The following is a 20,384-nucleotide window of genomic DNA, read 5'->3' on the forward strand; positions in this document are numbered from 1 at the left end:
AGTGGGTACTGTTACATTACTATCCTGCATTTGGAGAAAATGAGGGGCAAGTAGGGGATAGAGCAAACAACTCTCCAAAAACGCAAGCAACTGGCATGAGGAAAAAAAGGGTGGAAAAGTCACAAAGATTTTGAAAATAAACCAGATTGAACTGTTGGGGCTCCAGAGAAATTAGTTCCCTCCTAAAACAAATGGCCCAGTACATTTCTGGACAGTGGTCCAGGCTGAAAGAAGCTATAAATATAGCCACAAACCTTTATGTAAGGAGAGTACATAAAAGCAAACGAACCTTTTCCGGAGATGAGAAGACGGTAGAACTAGAGGATGTGAAATGAGATTGAAGGGGGGCACACTCAAGAAAAATATCAGGAAGTATTTTTTCACAGAGAGAGTGGTGGATGCTTGGAATGTCCTCCCGCGGGAGGTGGTGGAGATGAAAACGGTACCGGAATTCAAACATGCGTGGGATAAACATAAAGGAATCCTGGTCAGAAGGAAGGGATCCTCAGCAGCTTAGCCGAGATTGGGTGGCGGAGCTGGTGGTGGGAGACGAGGCTGGTGGTTGGGAGGCGGGGCTAGTGTTGGGCAGACTTCTACAGTCTGTGCCCTGCAAATGACAAATACAAATCAAGGTAAAGTATACACAAAAAGTAGCACATATGAGTTTATCTTTTTGGGCAGACTGAATGGACTGTGCAGGTCATTTTTCTGCCGTAATCTACTATGTTACTAGGGGAGGAGCAACTCCAGCTTCTGCCTTGCAAAAACTTACCTAAAGTAGAACACAGAAGTAGCAAATTCTTTTTTTCAATCTACCTCACCCTTGTTCTGTAGTCTCCTCAACCAAAGTTGCCAGGTGGGCGGTTTTACCGCCCAATTGGGCGGTTTTTCGCCAGCGGTGGCGGGAAAATTTCGCCGGCTGTGGGATGCGGTTTTTTGGGCGGTTTTCCCGTCGCCACTGTGCGAGTTCGGCGTTTTTTTCCGGGGCTTCTATTGGTCCAATTTGGTCCAATAGAAGCTTTTCCGGGGCTTCTATTGGTCCAATTCGGTCCAATAGAAGCCTTTCAGGGGCGGAGTGACGTCAGGGATGACGTACGGGGTAGCAGGGCTAGTGATGGGGGAGGCGGGGTTAGTGACGTGGGAGGCAGGGTTAGTGACGTGGGGCGTGGTTAGGCAATGCGAGGGCGGGGTTCGGTGACGCGGGAGACGAGGATTGGCTAAGGGCGGTTTTTGGGAGGGTTTGGGGCTGGGAAAATTTTTCCCAGCTGGCAACCCTGCCCTCAACCCCATTATCTCCCACACTGCCCAGTCCCCAAAAACTATCCCCCACAACTGCCTTACCACCTCTCATACTTCCTTTATCCCTCTCCCAAAATGGCCCCCTGCAACTGCCTTGTAACACCCAAAACCATATCCATGCTCTCATAAGTCCCCCATCCACAAACTAGCTCCATTCAAAATCTGAGCACTATACATGCAGATTATAAATAATTCCTTATACATGATGGTTGTATATTTTATTTTCTTTGTTAATTCTATTGTGGAAACTACTGACTGAATAGTATTGTTTTCTTTTTGGTTGCTGCCAATTAATATCTGTTGCCATGATTGATAGAAGGTTGGCAAATTAGGCACATACCTAGGGTCCAGGTTTAGAGGAGTCCAGTCAGTTGTGCTTAGGACTTGGTAGGTTAGGATTTAAGTATGGAAAGATGTATCCAGTCAGGAACAGGGAAAAAAAAAGGTAGGGATGGATGAATGGTCTTCCAGCGTAATTCAGAGGAAACACTTAAAAGTAAATAAAATTTCTTTATTGGCGAAATCAACTGTATCAGGATTCTATAGTAAGAGATGATCAAGGGACTTGACATGGACCTGTGTTTTGGTGCTACCGAACCTGCATCAGGAGTCACACTCTTATGAGACATTATTTTATCTATTTTTAAGTATGTCCTGTGAATTTTACTGGAAGACTATTCATCCATCCCTACTTTTTTGCCTGGATTGTTTTCGTATGGTTGGGTTGTCCTCTTTGCTTTATGCACCAATTCCGGAACAACAGGCTGACCAGTATGTTTTTGTTTTTAAACAAATGAAGGTGTATAGTAAATTTGAGATATTGGGGTGGGGGGGGGGGGGGGGAGATGAGATTTATTGAGGCACTTTTATTATTTCAGAAAGGTAGTGTTTGAAAATGATCCAAGGTGCCACTGATGGAACATTAGGAAGGTTAATAAGACATAAAGTCTTCCATCTTAATACATTATCCAGATTTTCAATTTTCGTATACACCAGCTCATTTTAAGCAATAAAACTTGATTTTCCACAGTCTCTTTAACATCACTTTCTGTTATCTCCAGTCTTTTTTCCAGTGGAGAAACTTTCTGTTCCAGTATAGTAATCCTTCCAAAATAATCATTAATTTGTGTGGATGAAGCTTCAAATTTCTAGAAAAGAGAAATCTCCATTTGTGCCATAGCCTCCCACAGGCAATCTAAAGTAATTACATCAGGTTTCTGGGAAAAATCAAGAAATGAGAAGTAGCAGTTTGCAGATTCATCATGTCTCCCATAGCCATACTGTCCATTGACTGGCTGTGCCATACCTAGTTGTTCAGCAAGTGCTAGCATTTCCATGGACCACACAGGTCCTGCTGTAGGATTCTCCGTAGCCTCAACGGAAAGAGAAACTCTCCAGTGTTTGGCTCCTAAATGCTGGCATTAATAGTGGACTGTGTTTCTGGGCTGAGGGTGACTTCCGTCTCAAGCAGAGAGAGCAGTTCACCTGTCGTCAGGCCCCCCCCCCCCCCCCCCCCCCCCCTGCTTGCATTTTGCCAGAAAGAGTTCCTTCTGGAATGTGTAAAATGTAACCTGGATAGGCAGTTTAGCCAGGTGCACTTGGAAGTTCTTTTTGATCAAGCCTGTGACACCCAAAATGATAGGAAATATTTCTGTATCTTTCTGCCACATTTTCTTGGTCTCAGACTACATTTCTTGGTACTTGAGCATATTCTCTCTCTCTCCATGAAATTCACCAAATAAGCTCTTAGGACTGACACCTCTGTAATCAATGCCGTCCTGGTGTTTTGCTTCCAGATTTTTATCTGTCCTGATGGGGGTGTCCCAGGTGATCATAACCTTTTCGTTTTCCACATTTCTCTTCGGGTCATGTTTTTCCAGTACACTGATCTTGTAATGCTTACAGAGATTCCAATGAATGAGATGTGCCACTGTGTGCCTTCTTAAAAAAAAGTTTCTTCCATCAGCACTTTGCAGCCAGCCACAAAACGAGTAACTGTTTCCAGCTATTTCTTATACAATCTAGCTGTTTTCTCAATGCTTGCTGGGAACCATCTCATCCATATTACGTTGTCCTGGGCTGTATATGAATTGCTCATCCTTAGGTTTCAATTCACCTCTCCTTAACCATTCATGTCTGTTTTTTTTGTATTATTTATTTAAAGATCTATAAATTATTTACATAATTAATGAAACATAGAATCATGTGTCTGGTTTTGATCAAGTGGTTCCCGGAGTAACACTCTGTATTTTATTTATTTATTTTGGCATTTATACCCCACATTACCCCGAACATACTCGAGTTCAATGTGGCTAACAGTAAATAAACAACAGATAAGGTTTACAAAGCCATAAACAAAATATCAAATGTAGACCATTGATGGCCAGTTGCAATCTAAGATACTTTGTGGATAGAAACCTCTCAAAGAGGAGAGTTTTCAGTGTTTTTCTGAAATACCAAGAAATCAGGGCAACCCTTAGCACCCTGGTATCTAAAGTCAGCACAAATTAAAATGCACATTGTTTTGAAAAAGCTACATTTTTGTACTTTTTCATTTTGTTTTAGTCACTTTATAGAAGATAACTGACCATATTGACATAGCAGATAGATTTAGCGATAGAATAACCTAAAGGGGTTTTTTTTATGCCCATGACTACTACCCTATGCGTCCTGTTATCAAATAAGCAAAAGCAAATTGGGTTCTGAGGCTTTTCCCCTTCTTGTTAATCGTGCTGTACTGCTATATAGTAATGCTGTTCTCTAAGTGGTACTAAAACTGTTAAGATCTGATAATGCCATTAAGTAAGCCTTCAGACCTATAGTACCTCTATAGGTATAATCCATTTCTATGAGACCCTTCTTCCTTCAGATCTAGGAATGAATAGTCTTGACTTGCACTGGTTCTGATAGATGACCTTGTGGGCATGGAGGAGTTTTCTTGTTCACACATCTAGTTTTTAAGGTCTTTAAGAAGCCAGTCTACAATACCAACAAGAAGTGCCAATTGATTAATGATCTTATTTCCTGATAATATTGCACTGTTCAATATCAATTTTAGTCTCCTATAATGTTCTTGGCTGTTTTTTTATTTTCTTTCAGTGATTTCTGCTTGATAGTTGTTCCTTCCTTCCTCCTGTCCTAGATATTTATATACACCTTACTGCTGTAAAAAAAAAAAAAAAACCTTCTTGCCCTATCACAGACAGACTTGTATCGCTCCATGGTGCGACCGCACCTGGAGTATTGTGTTCAGTACTGGTCTCCGTATCTCAAAAAAGATATAGTAGAATTGGAAAAGGTACAGCGAAGGGCGACGAAAATGATAGTGGGGATGGGACGACTTTCCTATGAAGAGAGGCTGAGAAGGCTAGGGCTTTTCAGCTTGGAGAAGAGACGGCTAAGGGGAGATATGATAGAAGTGTATAAAATAATGAGTGGAATGGATCGGGTGGATGTGAAGCGACTGTTCACGCTATCCAAAAATACTAGGACTAGAGGGCATGAGTTGAAGCTACAGTGTGGTAAATTTAAAACGAATCGGAGAAAATTTTTCTTCACCCAACGTGTAATTAGACTCTGGAATTCGTTGCCGGAGAACGTGGTACGGGCGGTTAGCTTGACGGAGTTTAAAAAGGGGTTAGATAGATTCCTAAAGGACAAGTCCATAGACCGCTATTAAATGGACTTGGAAAAATTCCGCATTTTTAGGTATAACTTGTCTGGAATGTTTTTACGTTTAGGGAGCGTGCCAGGTGCCCTTGACCTGGATTGGCCACTGTCGGTGACAGGATGCTGGGCTAGATGGACCTTTGGTCTTTCCCAGTATGGCACTACTTATGTACTTATGTACTTATGTACTTAGTAGATGCAGTGTCTTGTTTTTATGAAAGCCACAGCAAGACCAAGCACAAATGAACAGGCTACATCTGTTCAATTTAAACAACAACATTCTTTTTGACTGTTTCTTGTGGTTGTAGCTAGTGTGGAGGAGTATCCTAATGGTTAGTATCAAAGGGCTGAGAACCTGAAGAACTAGGATTAGATTCCTATCATGGCTGCTTGTGACTCTGGGCAAGTCACTTAATCATCAATTGCCCCAGGTACAAAAAAAAGTAGGTCGTGAGCCGATTAGGGACAGAGAAAGTACCTGCATAATATATGTAAATCTCTCTGGTTTACCACAGAAAGGCAGTATATCAAATCCTTGGCCCTTGACTGTTGAGTGTTTCTTAAGAACATACATTACAACGTGCCATGCCTGTGGGGGAGAGGCAGGTTCACTTCTATCCTTTGTATTGAACAGATCACCATGGTTACCAGCTGAGATTTCTCACCTAACCATCCTGGCTGTCCTTCAGGAAAAAGTAAATCTCTTCCTTTACTCGAGTGCAATAGAGCTGGTCCCACAGCAGCAAAGAAACCAAGTATTTTCTGATCCTCCAAAAGCCTGGAGTATTGCACCCCATAGTGGACCTTTAAATTCTCTCCCCTCTATTCTACCATTCCCAAAGAAGGGAAGTCAGCTGTGTAAACTAGATCTCAAGATAATTACCTGCATATCTTGGTCCATCATTCTTTCAAAATATATCTTGTTCCTCCTTCAGGTGAACTATCATCAATACAAGGTCTTCCCTTTTTGGCCTTTCTTCAGCCCCCAATGTTTTCACTGAATGCTAAGTGTGGCAGTCGCCTGTCTTCGCTAGCAAAGTCAAGTTTTTCCCTACCACAGCAACACATTTTTGGCAGCTTCCTCCTCAATATGCTAGTCTCTCTCATGCAATTCATTGTGGATATCCTGAAACCTGATTGGTTAGGTATGCCCCAAGGATTGGGTTCAGAAGCAGTGTCTTAATTCATGACCATGAAGGCTCCTGGTACTTTTTCCTTTGCTATTTTTACCTAAAGTGGTAACACATTTCAGTGTTAATGAGGAAACTTCTTATGTTCTGTCCAAAGCAACATCAGAATCCATGTGAAACATTTTACACACTCTGTATTGTAGAAGAGCTCTTGCTTACTGCTTCAAAATATCTGAATCCATCCAAAAGTCTTTGCAGTCCTTTGTCTCCCCTGACCCCACAGAATTGGCATTCTAGTTGCCGAACAAACTCTACAAAATTGTCTAGCATCCTGCATAAAAGTTTGTTATGAAGAAATAGGTGCTTCTCTGCACACCAAAAGTAAAATCTTATCTGATCAAAGCTACTATGACTTTCCTGAAGGCTGGTTTACATAATGCTATTTGAAAAATTGTTACCTTGTCCTCATTTCATAAATTTACCTCACACTACTGCTTGGTCTGGTCCACAATGACTTTTTATGAGTTTGTAATGCTTACACTTTTATGTGTGGGCAACTCCTGGAAGTTGGACAGAACATGTAGCTGTGTGTCTGACTCAGTCTTACTTATTGACAGAACAAGGATTGTTACCCACTTGTAAGGTGTTTTCTGTAAACAGCAGGATTGATTAGAAGCACAGTCCTTCCCAACTTTATGAAAGTTGCATTCATTTGTAAACTTAGTGGCTGAGGAGACTGCTGCATGTGAGACGGGGTCAGAAATTTAAACACAGTTTTGGGGCTTTAAGAGAGCTGTTAAATATGCTATTTGCTTTATGTAAAAACAAATAATAAATTCGTTATGCTAACAATATGATTTCAGAAATATTTTATCTAGATCCTTGAAAGATTATTTAAGAAAAACAGGTACAGAGGTGGGAGAGAATGTGAATTCTAATTAAGAAGCCTTTGCAGAGAGACTTCTAGCACACCAGATTAAATACGAATGTATCCTGTCCAACCACACAAACCAAGTAGCATGACATAATAGAAGGATAAAAAAGTATTAAAAAAGCAGACTTTATAGTGACGTTTTTTGTAACAGCAAGAGAATGAGGCAAATTCCAATAGTATCAAGTACAGAAAGTATACAGAGTATGGTTCATGAAATTCAGCCAACCCCTCTGTGTATGTGTGTACCTCTGTTTCCTCTGTGTGTGTTTATGACTTGAGAGAGGGAAGGGGACAGTTGGAGTTAAGGGATGGGATAGTTTGGGGGGTGGGGGATAGTTGGTGGGAGGTAGTTTGGGTTGTAGTTTTGGGAGGAGATGAGGTCATTGAGGTTGGGGTAGTATTGGGGGTGGCAGTATAGTAGTGGGGATGTAAGAAATGGTGGTAGTTTCATGTTTTATATACCACAAATCAGTAGCAAAATCAAAGTAGTTTACATTAAAATAAAAAGAAGGAGGAAACAGAAAAACTAGGGACAGAATATAATTCTCTAAGAGGATGGGAGCTGACCATCAAAACAGGAAAAAAAAACTAATTAAAAACCTAAGAGAACGTGAGGAGCAAGGCAGGGGATTTCATGCAAGACATGCCACTGCTGCAGATCCGCCTAAGAATAAGTGGTAAGCCATCTGAGGGAATGCCTAAGTGAAGAGAGAGATTTTAAGGAAAGCTTAAGTTTTTTCAGGGATGATTTGGTTCTGATGTCTAAGAAAATATTGTTCCACAAGCAGAAGGCAAGGACACTGAAGCAAGAGTGTAGACACAATCCAGATGAACCCGTAGAATAACTTAATAGCAGTACTTTGTACTAACTGAAGTCATCTTAGTTGATGACCATGATATAAAAAGTTATAGTAATCTAGTGTAGAGCCTACTAATGCAAAAAGTATGGACTCAAGAAACGATCTGGTAGACCGAATTTGTCTAAGAATAAAATAGCATTTGGAATTGTCACATTTGTGGACCTATTCTCAGCAGACTGGTGCAGTTTTTATAGTTATTTGATGGAGATCACTTACAGCCTGCTTCACTGACACAGACTACTCAGTAATGAGTCTTTTGGATTCATATTAGGTAAATGAGACCCTAGAGGTTCTAAAATCTACAATAATTAAGATATATACAATGATTAAGCTAGAAACAATACCTATCTATAAACAATCATTACATCACTGGTCTCTACATCTCAGCAATGCTAAGAGTTTTTAGACCAGGAAAAGAAGCAATAATACACTATAAACAATCATCCCTGGACCTTACCTCATCCAGGCTCTTATCAGCTGGGGGGCCCTGTTCACTGCGAAAGCCGGGAGCTTCTTTGACCAGGAGTCTGGTTCTACGCTGTGTGTCCACCCATAGATGAGCTTCCCACTTCACTGCCAGAGACCCCCCCCCCCCCTTTTTTATTAGGTTTAGAACTCATGTTCAGAGCTAGGAAAATTACAGAATGCTTGCGAAACAAGCCATACTGTGGGAATGTGGTCACATGTTTCCCAGTTCAGGTGGCCAATGTGAACCTGAAAACAGGCTCCACCTCCCCCTTCACATACCAAATTAATTAGAGCTGTGTCTTATCTTCTACATTCCAACTTATTTTCACACAATCAAATTTAAACAATCATTTTTAAACAGAATTCTAATCAAAAATACAGACCCCGAGTGCACTGGTTGGTCAAGGCAGAGTTGAAAAACAATCTTTAAAATTCACTTTTAATACAGACCCTCAACTGGATATTTTTCCATAGCACTGCTGATATATCTTTTTAGTATTTTTATAGTGAGGAATAATGGCATTGAATACCATACATCCAGAATAAAATTATCCTCAACAGTCCTTTAAAGACTGGCACCTTTGCTTTCCACACCTTTATGATAGCAAAACAAGGCATCTTCAATTCCATCACAGCCAGCCTGTGGGCACACACTACACCTGTAGGAAAAGAGGAAATTGGGACGTAATGGGAGTAAGAAAATAGTTGTGGGGTTCTATTTGGGGCTGGGCTAAGGGTGATTGGGTAGCTATGGGGGTGTAGTTCTGGGTTATGGGGTATAGTTTTGAGGGTGGTGTAAGGGTGATAGGTTAGTTGAGGTATTTTTGGAAGGTTGGAATACTTGGGATGGTGGTGTGGTTTTCAGGGGTGAGATTAGTAGAAGGATGAAGTAGTTGGGTTAGTTTTAGAGGTTATGTGGATTCTTGTGGTGTTGAATCATGAGGTAGTTGGGGGATATAGGGAGTTTTTTTGGAGGGTAAGGGTAGTTGATGGAATGGTTGGGGGGGGGGGGGGGGGTAGGAGTAGTTGGAGGTAGCAAGCAAGCTAAAATGAGCAATTCCTTCAGTGCTATGTTTCACTATATGCTGTAGAAGCTGAAACTTTCTCCCATAGAAATGTATTGGGCCAATTTTTGAGTGGGCTTTTGTCTCCCTAGTCTAATCTGATCAATTTTCAAATTCAGTCTGTCTTTTCACCAGTTAATAACATAAGAATAACCATACTGGATCAGACATATGGTCCATTTAGCCAAGTATCCTGCTTCTAACAGTGGCCAATTCAGGTCACAAGTACCTAGCAGAAACCCAAATAGTAGCAATATTCCATGCTACCAATCCCAGGGCAAGCAGTGGTTTCCTTCATGTCTGTTTCAATAGCAGACTATGGACTTTTCCTCCAGGAACTTATCTAAACCTTTTTGTAAACCCAGATACACTTATGATAGCAAAACAAGTAGTCTCCCATAACAGCCATCCTAGGGGCATACAGACTACACCAGTAGAAAGGAAGAGCAAGTTGGGAGGTGATGGGATCGTTGTGGGAGGTTATTTTGGTGGGGAGTAGGAGAATAGTTGTGAGGTTCTATTTGGGGATAGGGTATGCTATCCGCTGTTTTTTCTACATACCAAATTTGATCCCATTTTGTGAAACTTTTGGAGAGTTATTTTGTTCCCAGATAAGATAGACAAGACTGACCTTTCTCAAGCCCTTGTTTATAATTCTTTATAACTTCTGCTGGCTTGGAAAAGAATAAAAGCAACAAATTAAAGGAGCAAGTTAGGTTTTATAACATCTAATTATAAAGGCAGAATCTTTTTTTTTTTTTATAAAATTTCCTTAATATCCAAGCTGGACCAGTCCAGAACCTGTGGGTTTTGCCCATTGACCAGCAGACGGAGGCAAAGAAAAACAGCACCATACACTTTCTCCAGCAGATGGTGATGTGTAACCATGCTGCGTCTCATCTGTGCTCCTGAACCAGTAGGACAAAGCTCCAGATGGCTGTTATGTTTCTTCCTTTGCCTAGAGACTGCTTTTGCACAAATTTAACAAAAGGTAATGAAGTTGGAGCAGTTCAGCTGAACTGGGAGGAAGCATTGTGGCTTGTTTGCAGTTTATTATCAATCTTCTAGCTGCTCAGGTAGTAGATTTCTTTCTTTAAGCTGGCTTTGGCAAAGTTTTTTCTTTAGTTCGCTGACTTTTCTCTGCCTGAGGGAGCTCAGGTTACTGTGGCTGTCCTGTGCATGCTGCACTTTGGCGCTCCCAACATGTGAAGTGCTCCCAGGGAATTCACTGCTTGGACTCTTTGTCCAGTACTTCTAGGTCTGTTCCTGATCATCCACTAGCAAGAAAAGGTATGTAGAGTTATTGAAGGATTGTGACTCTCTCTCTCTCCTCTATAACAATGAGTTTTCTTTAGGTTCCAGAATCTCTTCCATTGTGGAGGCACTTGAAGAGGGAGAGATCCCTCCAACCGAAGGGAATTGCCCCTCTGTTGTTGTACAGCTTTTTAAAAGAGTACCAGCCTTCTATTATTCTGAATTCCTGGAGATTTTGGAAATGTTTCTTTTCCTCAAGATACAGCTTCTGTTGATGCTCCTGTCTTCTTCGACTGGGTGACCAAACAGTTGGACGTGGGAGGGGTGCTTGATGTGGTAGACTTGGATTTCCGCAAAGCCTTTGACACAGTTCCGCACAGGCGACTGATAAATAAATTGAGTGCCCTCGGTATGGGACCTAGAGTAACTGATTGGGTTAAAAATTGATTGACTGGAAGGTGACAGAGGGTAGTGGTAAATGGAGCTTGCTCTGAAGAAAAGGATGTCATCAGTGGAGTACCGCAGGGATCAGTCCTAGGGCCGGCTCTTTTTACCGTCTTTGTGAGCAATATTGCGGAAGGGCTGTCTGGTAAGGTTTGTCTCTTTGCGGATGATACCAAACTTTTGAACGCAAAAATTATAGGGATAGGCTTATGAACTTCAAAATGTATACTCTGAGAGAGAGGAGACATGATAGAGACGTTTAAATATCTCAAGGGCATTTATGTACAGGAAGAGAGCCTTTTTCAACTGAAGAAGAGCTCTGGAATGAGGGGGCATATGACGAAATTAAAAGGGAATAGGCTTAGGAATAATGTAAGGAAGTACTATTTCACAGAAAGGGTGGTGGAGGCGTGGAATGGCCTCCTGGTGGAGGTTGTGGAGTCGAGGACTGTTCCAGAATTTAAAAAGGCATGGGATAAGCATGTGGGATCGCTTAGGAAAAGGAAGAGTTAGGGGTTAGAGAGGATGAGCAGACTGGATGGGTCATATGGCCTTTATTAGCAGTCATGTTTCTCTGTTTTTCAGAGAATGGAGCCTTCAAATTTCTTTCTCTTGCATCAAGTTATTCAGAATGCTGAATGGAGATTCCCTGGAATCAGGTTTAAAAGTAGGGAGAGCAATGGCTAAGAGCTCTTCCTAGTCTCCTAAGGAAAAAGAGAAAGTTAACAGCCCAAAGTAGATCCCTTAGTTAAAGTGGTAACTAAGAAAACTATTTCCAGTGGAAGGAGGTACAGCACTGAAAAGCATTCAGGATAGAAAATTAGTCTCTATGCTTCAGCATGCAGTCTACAGAACTTATGTTTCTAGAACTTCCCATATGTCAGTTCAGTAGTTCCTGAAGGATTTTCAGGCTGAAGATATGGGTGCCTCAACTTTTTTTCTCATTTTCAGCCTAGTTTAGCTTATATTGCAGATGCTCTTAATAATGTCAGTCACGTTTCAGCTAGAGGCTTGACTAGCTGTATGAGCTAGAAGGCTTCTGTGGCTAAGAAATTGGCCCGCAGATGCTGCAACAAAATCCTGTCTTAGCAGGTTACCTTTTAGAGGTAAGCTTCTCTTTGGTGAGGATTTAGAGAAGATAGTGTAGGATCTGGGTGACTCAAAGACTTCCTAAGGACAAACTCACCTCTTGCTCTTCCTCTAGCAGAATTGGAGGTTGGGGTAGGAAATGTGTCTAATAATTCATCCTTTGTCCCGTTCCGGGCCCTTACCTGGCACTCCGCGGGCCGGAGCGGGAGGCTGGGGCGCCCGGGGAGCGCGGGTCGACGGGGAGGGGCGGCCACGGGGATCGCGGCGACTACGGTTGCTCCGAGGCCGGCGACCCAGGAGAACCAGCGCCGGCCTCGGAGAAGAGGATCCGCCGGCCAAGATGGCGGCGCCGGCGGCGGCGGCGTCCTCGCTGCAGCAGGACCAGCGAGGAGGCTCCGCCCACACGCGCCGGATTGGCGCTTCCCCCTAGGAACTCCGCCCATTGGACGGAGGGACCAATCCGGGTCCCGCTGCAGGCTGGGGCACCGAGGATTGGCCACAGCTGTTCCCCAGCCAGGACGAGCGGGGGATTTAAACGGAAGCATGGAAGGGAACCAATGCTTCCGTTTTCTTGTTTGAAGCCATCCTGCGAAGATTTCCAAGCCTGTGTTTGTTCCTCGTGACTGCTAGCCGTCCAGCTAGCGAATTCCAAGTCTGTGTTTGTTCCCCGTGACTGCTAGCCGTCCAGCTAGCGAATTCCAAGCCTGTGTTTGTTTCTCGTGACTGCTAGCCGGCCTGCTAGTGAATTCCAAGCCTGTGGTTGTTCCTCGTGACAGCTAGCCGTCCTGCTAGCCATTTCCAGGACTGTGTTTGTTTCTCAGGCCAGCTAGCCGTCCTGCTAGCCATTTCCAAGACTGTGTTTGTTTCTCATGCCAGCTAGCCGTCCTGCTAGCCATTTCCAAGACTGTGTTTGTTTCTCATGCCAGCTAGCCGTCCTGCTAGCCATTTCCAAGACTATGTTTGTTTCTCAGGCCAGCTAGCCGTCCTGCTAGCCATTTCCAGGACTGTGTTTGTTTCTCAGGCCAGCTAGCCGTCCTGCTAGCCATTTCCAAGACTGTGTTTGTTTCTCAGGCCAGCTAGCCGTCCTGCTAGCCATTTCCAAGACTGTGTTTGTTTCTCATGCCAGCTAGCCGTCCTGCTAGCCATTTCCAAGACTGTGTTTGTTTCTCATGCCAGCTAGCCGTCCTGCTAGCCATTTCCAAGACTGTGTTTGTTTCTCATGCCAGCTAGCCGTCCTGCTAGCCATTTCCAAGACTGTGTTTGTTTCTCATGCCAGCTAGCCGTCCTGCTAGCCATTTCCTAGACGGAGTCTGCCCTTCAGAACAACTAGCCGTCTCGCTAGTACTTGCCACTTCAGCACACGTTCCAGTTGTCAGCTAGCCGCCCGTCTAAGCCACGTTACCAAGGACTCTGTATCCACATCCAGCCAGGCCAGCCGTCACCCCGTGGTTCCAGCAGTCCTGCTGGCCGCCCGCAGCTGAGGGCTCAACCCTCGGTGAACGGCGGTCGCCGCGGGTGAAGAGTCGGGGTGCTCGGTTATCTTCTGGGCCTAGTGGAGCTCGGGAGAACTCGAGAGCTCACCTACACCAGAGTGGCATCAGGGCCGCGACATCCTTCAGATACAGGGGATGAAGGTAGTTGCATTTGTCAGTTTGTTTCCTGTATACTGATGTTTGTAAGTGAACATTGCAAACTGAGACTGTATGTTAATACTTTTCTTTGGAGTAGTGCTTTTTGAGTTTGATTGTAGGATGGGATGTGCTGACAGAGTTGTAGAAATTAAATGTTTAAGGTTCTCTTCTCCTTCAGTTCAAATTATGAAGACATCTGTGTTTTACATCTGAAAGGTATGTCTTCTCTAATTCTGACATAAAAGCTTGACATACAATCTGTAAATAGATTTCATTATTGAACCAGAAGTAGTCATGGATTAGGATGAATTCAGTTAGTTTTTAGCAGTTTCTGCTGTGTATTCATAGTCCAGAGGTGACGTATTTCAAAGTTTGTAACATTCTGCTATGCTATCTGAATGGGAGGTGTTGCTGTACAGTGATTCCACATCCATTGTAATAAGGAGGGTATCGGATGGTAGCTGCTTAATTTCTTTCATTGAACTATAATGTATGCAGACAGAAAAAGATCTAGATGAGTTTGTACTATTTATAGTGTAGCTGCATTGTTTCTTCGCCAACCCGATGAAGAGAGGATAACTCTTAAAAGCCGTTAGATAATTTGTTAATCCAAAAAAAGTATTGCCCTCAGCTTACCTGTTTACCTTTATTTCACATATCTAAGTAGATTAACACAACAACCACAGTGATCTGGGGTAGAAATAGTAAATTGATAGGACATTATTGTTTTGTAAATCTGTTAATATCTCTACAAAAGGGGTTCTCAACTCAGTCCTCGGGACACACCCAGCCAGTCAGGTTTTCAGAATACCCACAATGAATATGCATGAGGTTCATCTCCATAAAATGGAGGCAGTGCATGCAAATCTATCTCATCCATATTAATTGTGGATATCTTGAAAAACAGACTGGTTTGTTTTGTCCCAAGGACTGGGTTGAGAACCCTTGTTCTACAAACTAAGGCTTCTGTGGGTGCTTAGGACACCACTTGTCATCTAACTTAAAGCGCTTGGATTTCTAAAGCCCATCTCATGTTGCAAAATGAAGACTGATTTTTTTTTTGTATTTTTTAAAATCTTTTTTTATTAAATCATGCTGTTCTTCAAAACAGTTTTTTTGTCTTATCTGTAACTGTGAAGTAAATGTAAAAATAGAAAAAAATAGATAACTGTTTTGGGGAACTGCAGAGAGCAATTAACTTTTCAAAGAATAGTTGTCGCAATAGAAGTTTTAAGTGGTACAGGGTGGTTATTTATTACTTACTGTATATTCCTTTGAAGGATTGAGCTCTACATAACAGTGGGAATGACTTATGAAGAGCTGTATGCTTGGTTTATGGTTTATTGCCTTTTGATAAAATTGCTTGTAGTTGCAAAGCAAATCTAGTACAATACAGATCCCCCTCTCCCCCCCCCCCCCCCCCCCCCCCCCCCCCCCCCCCCCCCCCCCCCCCCCCCCCCCCCAGTGTATTCATAGGAGCCAACTTTTCAATTTGGTTTGGTGGGGGCAGGGGAATGCTATATTCAACAAAAGTTATATATCTCTTAAGTTTGTTCAATATTGGGATACTCAACCACCCACAGAGATGGCATCTACAGCTATGTTAAAGGCTTATGTTCATCTTGTTTCTAAAGTGTTTTAAAGAAATATCTGCAATAAGATTCTGCAATCTGAAACCACTTCAAAACTCAATTAATTTTACTTCTTTTTCTAGGCTATCACGGAGCTCCAGAAGAATGGAATAAATATGAGTTTTTCATTTTTGAATTATTCTCAATCAAGCCAGTGTCGAAGTTGGCAGGACAGTTCAGTGAGTTATGCAGCTGGAGCGCTAATGGTTCACTGAACCTATGATTCCTCAGGAATATCACCAGGCACAGTCCCCACCTATACTATCTCTTCTCTCTTGTATATGAGGTTCCAGCCTAACCCTTACAGAAATACAGCTGGTCTATGGGTATACTGAAACCTCAGTCTAATAGAAATCTCTTCCTTTTCGGTAGTTGTAGTCCTTCCTTCCTTTTTTTTTTTTTTACTTTTTTTTTTTTAAATTCTGTTTTAAAATGCTTTCCTGTTTAGGACATTAGGAAGAACAGCTGGCAGCAAAGCATGCTGAGAAATAGTAAAACAAATGGATCTTCAGACATTGTGGCAAATAGTGATTACTAATGCTGGTTGTTAGAGATGGGCGTGAGCATTTTATCATATCCTACATTTGCACACTCTGCAAACCTGTGACCTGTACACAATGTACTCTGCTTTCAGAACAGTTTTGCAAGAAGTAATATGTTAGAGTGGTAGCTTTTTAAGTAAAAGATAAAATTTTAAAAATTGCATTTATAAATGATTCTGTATTAGAATATAATACAACTCCAATGTAGTCATTTACTACCCATGTTGTACAACAGATACCCTCTATTTTAGTTGCTAATAAAGGGCTACCCAAACCAAAATGATCTGTTTCAAGCTTTATTTTCTGTTACCTTGATTAGAGGGTGAAGATAAGACTTTTGGGTAGTGTACATGGTATGCATGATTTCCAGCTTAGATGGTTTAGTTTAATTCTTAAAACTTGCTATTAATGCACGGTATAAAAAAGGAAAAAAGAAAAGAAAAGGCAGCCTATAAAAACTGTTCTGGCAGACACTTTTGCTTATTTTGATGGCATAACATCTTGAACTGAGCAATCTGTTTTCTCTATGCTAAAAAGGAATACAAAAAGTTACTTTTAATGAACACCTTCAGTGAACTTCCATTTATCACTCTATACTTCAGGGCTTGTTTAATAGTCATCTGCTTACAGGAAGAACTTGGACAAGACAGCTTACAATGATCAAGCAATAAAACATACAATGAAAGCAAACATATAAAATACAATCAAAAGACCCCAGGAAAAGTAGTGTACTAGGCTGCGCATTTGATTTGCTATTCTCTAAACATCTTACAAAATATTACAGGCAAAAAGTTCAACAGGAATTAGAGAGAATTAAGTCTTTAATTACTCACCCACCAGCACAGCATCAGATATCAGTTATAAAGTTATAATAGACTTACAAAATCTAACATCAGTACCTCTGCTAATTATAAGTAATTAGACTAATTATATAAAGAAGAGAAAAAGAAGGAAGGAGAGTTTGTTCCTCATACAAAGGTCACAGAACAGAGAGAAAGAATGAAAGAAAGATTCTTAGATATAGAGAATTAGTTTCTATGAAGGGGGGAGAGCACCCCTTCGGGAAAAACAGGCCATTTGGGCGGATCTGAAACATTCTTTCCAAGCATGTCTAGTTTTTCAGAGTTTCCTTGTCTGCAGCTTGGTTTTATAGGCTGTGGTGAGCATCCACCTGTCCTCTACCCTGGACCAATCATAGGTGTTACATATATGCTGGAGACTTGTAAATAGGGTCTTTCATATGTGCTGGAGACTTGCAGTTGGTGTCCTTGCCATACCTCTTCTCAGTAAATTACTTTTGTAACAGGATATACCAGGTATCTGAGTTGCCTTAGCAACGGTGACCAGACAGAAATTCCTGCATGTGGCTGATAGGAAAAGAGAGAAGGGGAATGGGAAATAATGCAGGATACGGTCCATTATTTGTGATTCTCCGTTCCAATATTGTTTTAATATTGTCTCTAAGAATCAAGAGAGGGTATTATGTAGCATGATATGAGTTAATTGTCAGAATTAAATGTGTAATAGAGTTATTGATTTTGCTGGATCAGATACCAATATAAAAATACAGCTTTAAAGACTTATTGGGACAGAATCTGATAAACTGGTATGGCTTTCATCCCCCCATTTCCCCCCTTTGGTAACTACTGATAACAAAAGCTTGGCTGGGTGGTTACCTAAAGCCATCAGCACATCTACTACCCTCAACAAGAGGCTATTCAGAAACAAATAAGAAACTGCTTCAAAGATGTCCAGTTCCTCTTCTCCTCCCACCTTCGAAAATGAGCCAGATAGTACACAACAATGCAGATTTGCCAACACTATTCCAAGGGAAAAGATTGAAGAACTCTTCATGCAACAGCTAAAGGGAAGGAATACAGAAAACATGTGGTTCATGCAACCTATGATATTTTTAATGCTGCGTCGAGAACTTCTGTAGTGAGTACTGGTGCCCACAGACTCACCTGGCCAAGGGCCTCAGACCTTAGATTTGATGTGGAGGAAAGAATCTAATCAGTCATATGGTACAAAAAGCTGCTGTTCTCTTCTCATCAAGCAATATAGTGACATCCTTAACACCCTCTTCAGGCTCACTTCTGACCCAGTCTGCTCTTCCAGGAGTTAGGGATGGGCAATGGAGATCTACTATTCTCAAAGGTGTACATATCCTCCACCCTTCTGCCTTTCCTCTTGCTGCTTTACAACAGGGTGCCCAAAAACCCCATTAAGCTCAGCAGCCAAAACTAAGAAAATGATTTTGTCTTCCTCCAAGAGAATGTAGCATTAGTTCCTGTATCCATTCCAGATGACTACCAGTAGGAGGGAAACTTAAACATTTGAAAACCACTGGGATCTTGTAAGCTCAGACTAAGGAATACTAAAAATTGGCCAAGTGGGATACCTTCTGCAATTATTGGATCTTTTTTTCAAATTGCCCCTCTCCCTGAGAGCATCAAAATCAAAGCTCTCAGCATCAGTAAATGCTTAGAAAGGAACTCTCTTCCATCTTAGAAGCCAATGTGGTAAAACCTGTTCTACCAGGGGAAAGAGGGAAGGATTCTATTCCAAATATTTACATCCCATTACAGACCTAAGGGTCCTGAACAAGTATCTCATCAAAAGTTCAGGATGGGTGGCCATAGGCTCCTTAATACCACTGGCTGTGTTCTTTGAACTTAAACATTATTTATACCCACAGTCAGATACTTCCAGTGACTTGAATTATCTCTAAGATTTGTCATAGGGAAACACCACTACCCCTTGCACAGTGCCCTTTGGCCTCGCATTTTTACAAAATGCCTCATAGTTATTGCAGCATATGTATTGGGATTGTGAATGCATGTGCTTCCCTATTTGGATGACTGGCTGGTAAAGCAGACATTACGAAAAAAGGCAGGAGGATCAGTGTGCCTAACCATTTGGGTTTTGGTGTTACTGTGGTTCATCATATATTATCCCAAATCCCATCTAAGCCCACATATTTATTGGAATTTATAGGAGTCCTGCTAGAAATGACTTGAATATCTGCCTTTCATTGACAACAAAGGATTGCTGCCTTAGTATCTGTAGTGATGGAAACTCAAGAAGGTCAGCAGATATCAGCTGGACCCATGTTGAGCCACATGGCATGTCTCCCATTATAAAACATGCATGTGCAATCATGCATGGATGTGCAAAATAATCATCATATAAAAGTCCCTGTTTGTATAGTGAATATTGCATTTGTGATTTGACAGTCAAAAAAGGTACCTGGGGTGAACAACAATGGTGAATGTATGCTAATAAATGTATTCAGTTCAAACAGTTCAAACGTTATATGGTTTGATAATGACAAATGTGGAAAATGACTGAATAAACATGCATAATAAACTAATGCTAAAAACATGTGCCAATTGTGTCAAATGCAAAGTCACACATGACCCCTCTCAGGCTTCCCTTATTTCTGGCGGTCAGCTTCTAAGCTGGCTTTTGTCTGTTCTTCCTGAGTTAGCTTTGTCTCTGTCTCTGTATGCTGGCTGCTTCCAGCATGGCTCTGATTTCTCCACTGTGCTGCACCTGTGTATGTTGAGCAACTCTGTGCTTCAGTATGCTTTCTGCCTGCTTCTTGGTTTGTGCTTCCCTCACCCTCTGGTGGCCAGAACCGGTGGCTGCCATAGACTGTCTTGCTGTCCCTACCCGTTCCAGGCTTCAGCCCAGTCCGGTCCGGATCTTCCAGACTGCCAGACTTGTCTCTCTTGTTTGTGCCTGAACAGCACCCGTTGTTGCCTTGTGATTGCTGCAGTTGAGCTTTAGCAACTGATGGGCTTTATTAATCACCTAGAAACGTCTGTGTTTGCCTTTGCATCGCCTAAGGTCCCTGGTATGTGGGTGTGCTCTGTGCATATCTGCCTAGTTCAGTTTTATTCTGAGTTCTTGCCTGGTTCTTGTTTGTTTGTGTTTTATTGTTTAGTTCCTAGTCTTGTTTCTGGTCTACATTTCCTTGTTTGTGTCTGTGTTCTTTATTAGTGGCTGCTTGGCAGCTTTTATTCCTGACTCCCTCCTGTCTGTGTTTCTGTCTTCGTGGCTGCCTGGCAACTTGTAGTCTTTACTCTGTTGTGTGTTTCCTCCTGCTGGTATCCAGTTCCTGCCCAGTCCGGTAAGTCCTGCCGGCTGCCTGCACCCAGGGGCTCAACTCCTGGGGAAGGGTGGTGTAGAGCAGGTGAAGCCTTGCTCCAGACCTGTGTTCCAGTCCAAGTGTTCTTGTCCAGTGTGTTCCTGCTTTGCTTATCCCTGTCTGCAGTCCCTGCTTTGTGTGTGTGTTAGCCCAGTGCTGGTTGGGGTGATTTTGCCTGCCACTGCCGCTCCTTGGCAGTGGCCCAAGGGCTCACAA

General features: G+C 42.2%; 1 protein-coding gene across 1 annotated transcript in view; it reads left to right on the top strand.

Moving 5' to 3' along the window:
• MEMO1 (mediator of cell motility 1) overlaps positions 1–16,284 on the top strand; it is a 178,324-nt gene extending 162,040 nt beyond the window's left edge. The window contains exon 9 of the mRNA XM_030195949.1: positions 15,557–16,284. Within this exon, the coding sequence (XP_030051809.1) occupies positions 15,557–15,688 (132 nt within the window). The 3' untranslated portion in view covers positions 15,689–16,284. The remainder of the gene's footprint in view (positions 1–15,556) is intronic.
• Positions 16,285–20,384: the final 4,100 nt, after the last annotated feature.

Source organism: Microcaecilia unicolor, chromosome 3, assembly GCF_901765095.1.
Source record: "Microcaecilia unicolor chromosome 3, aMicUni1.1, whole genome shotgun sequence".
Classification (NCBI taxonomy): domain Eukaryota; kingdom Metazoa; phylum Chordata; class Amphibia; order Gymnophiona; family Siphonopidae; genus Microcaecilia; species Microcaecilia unicolor.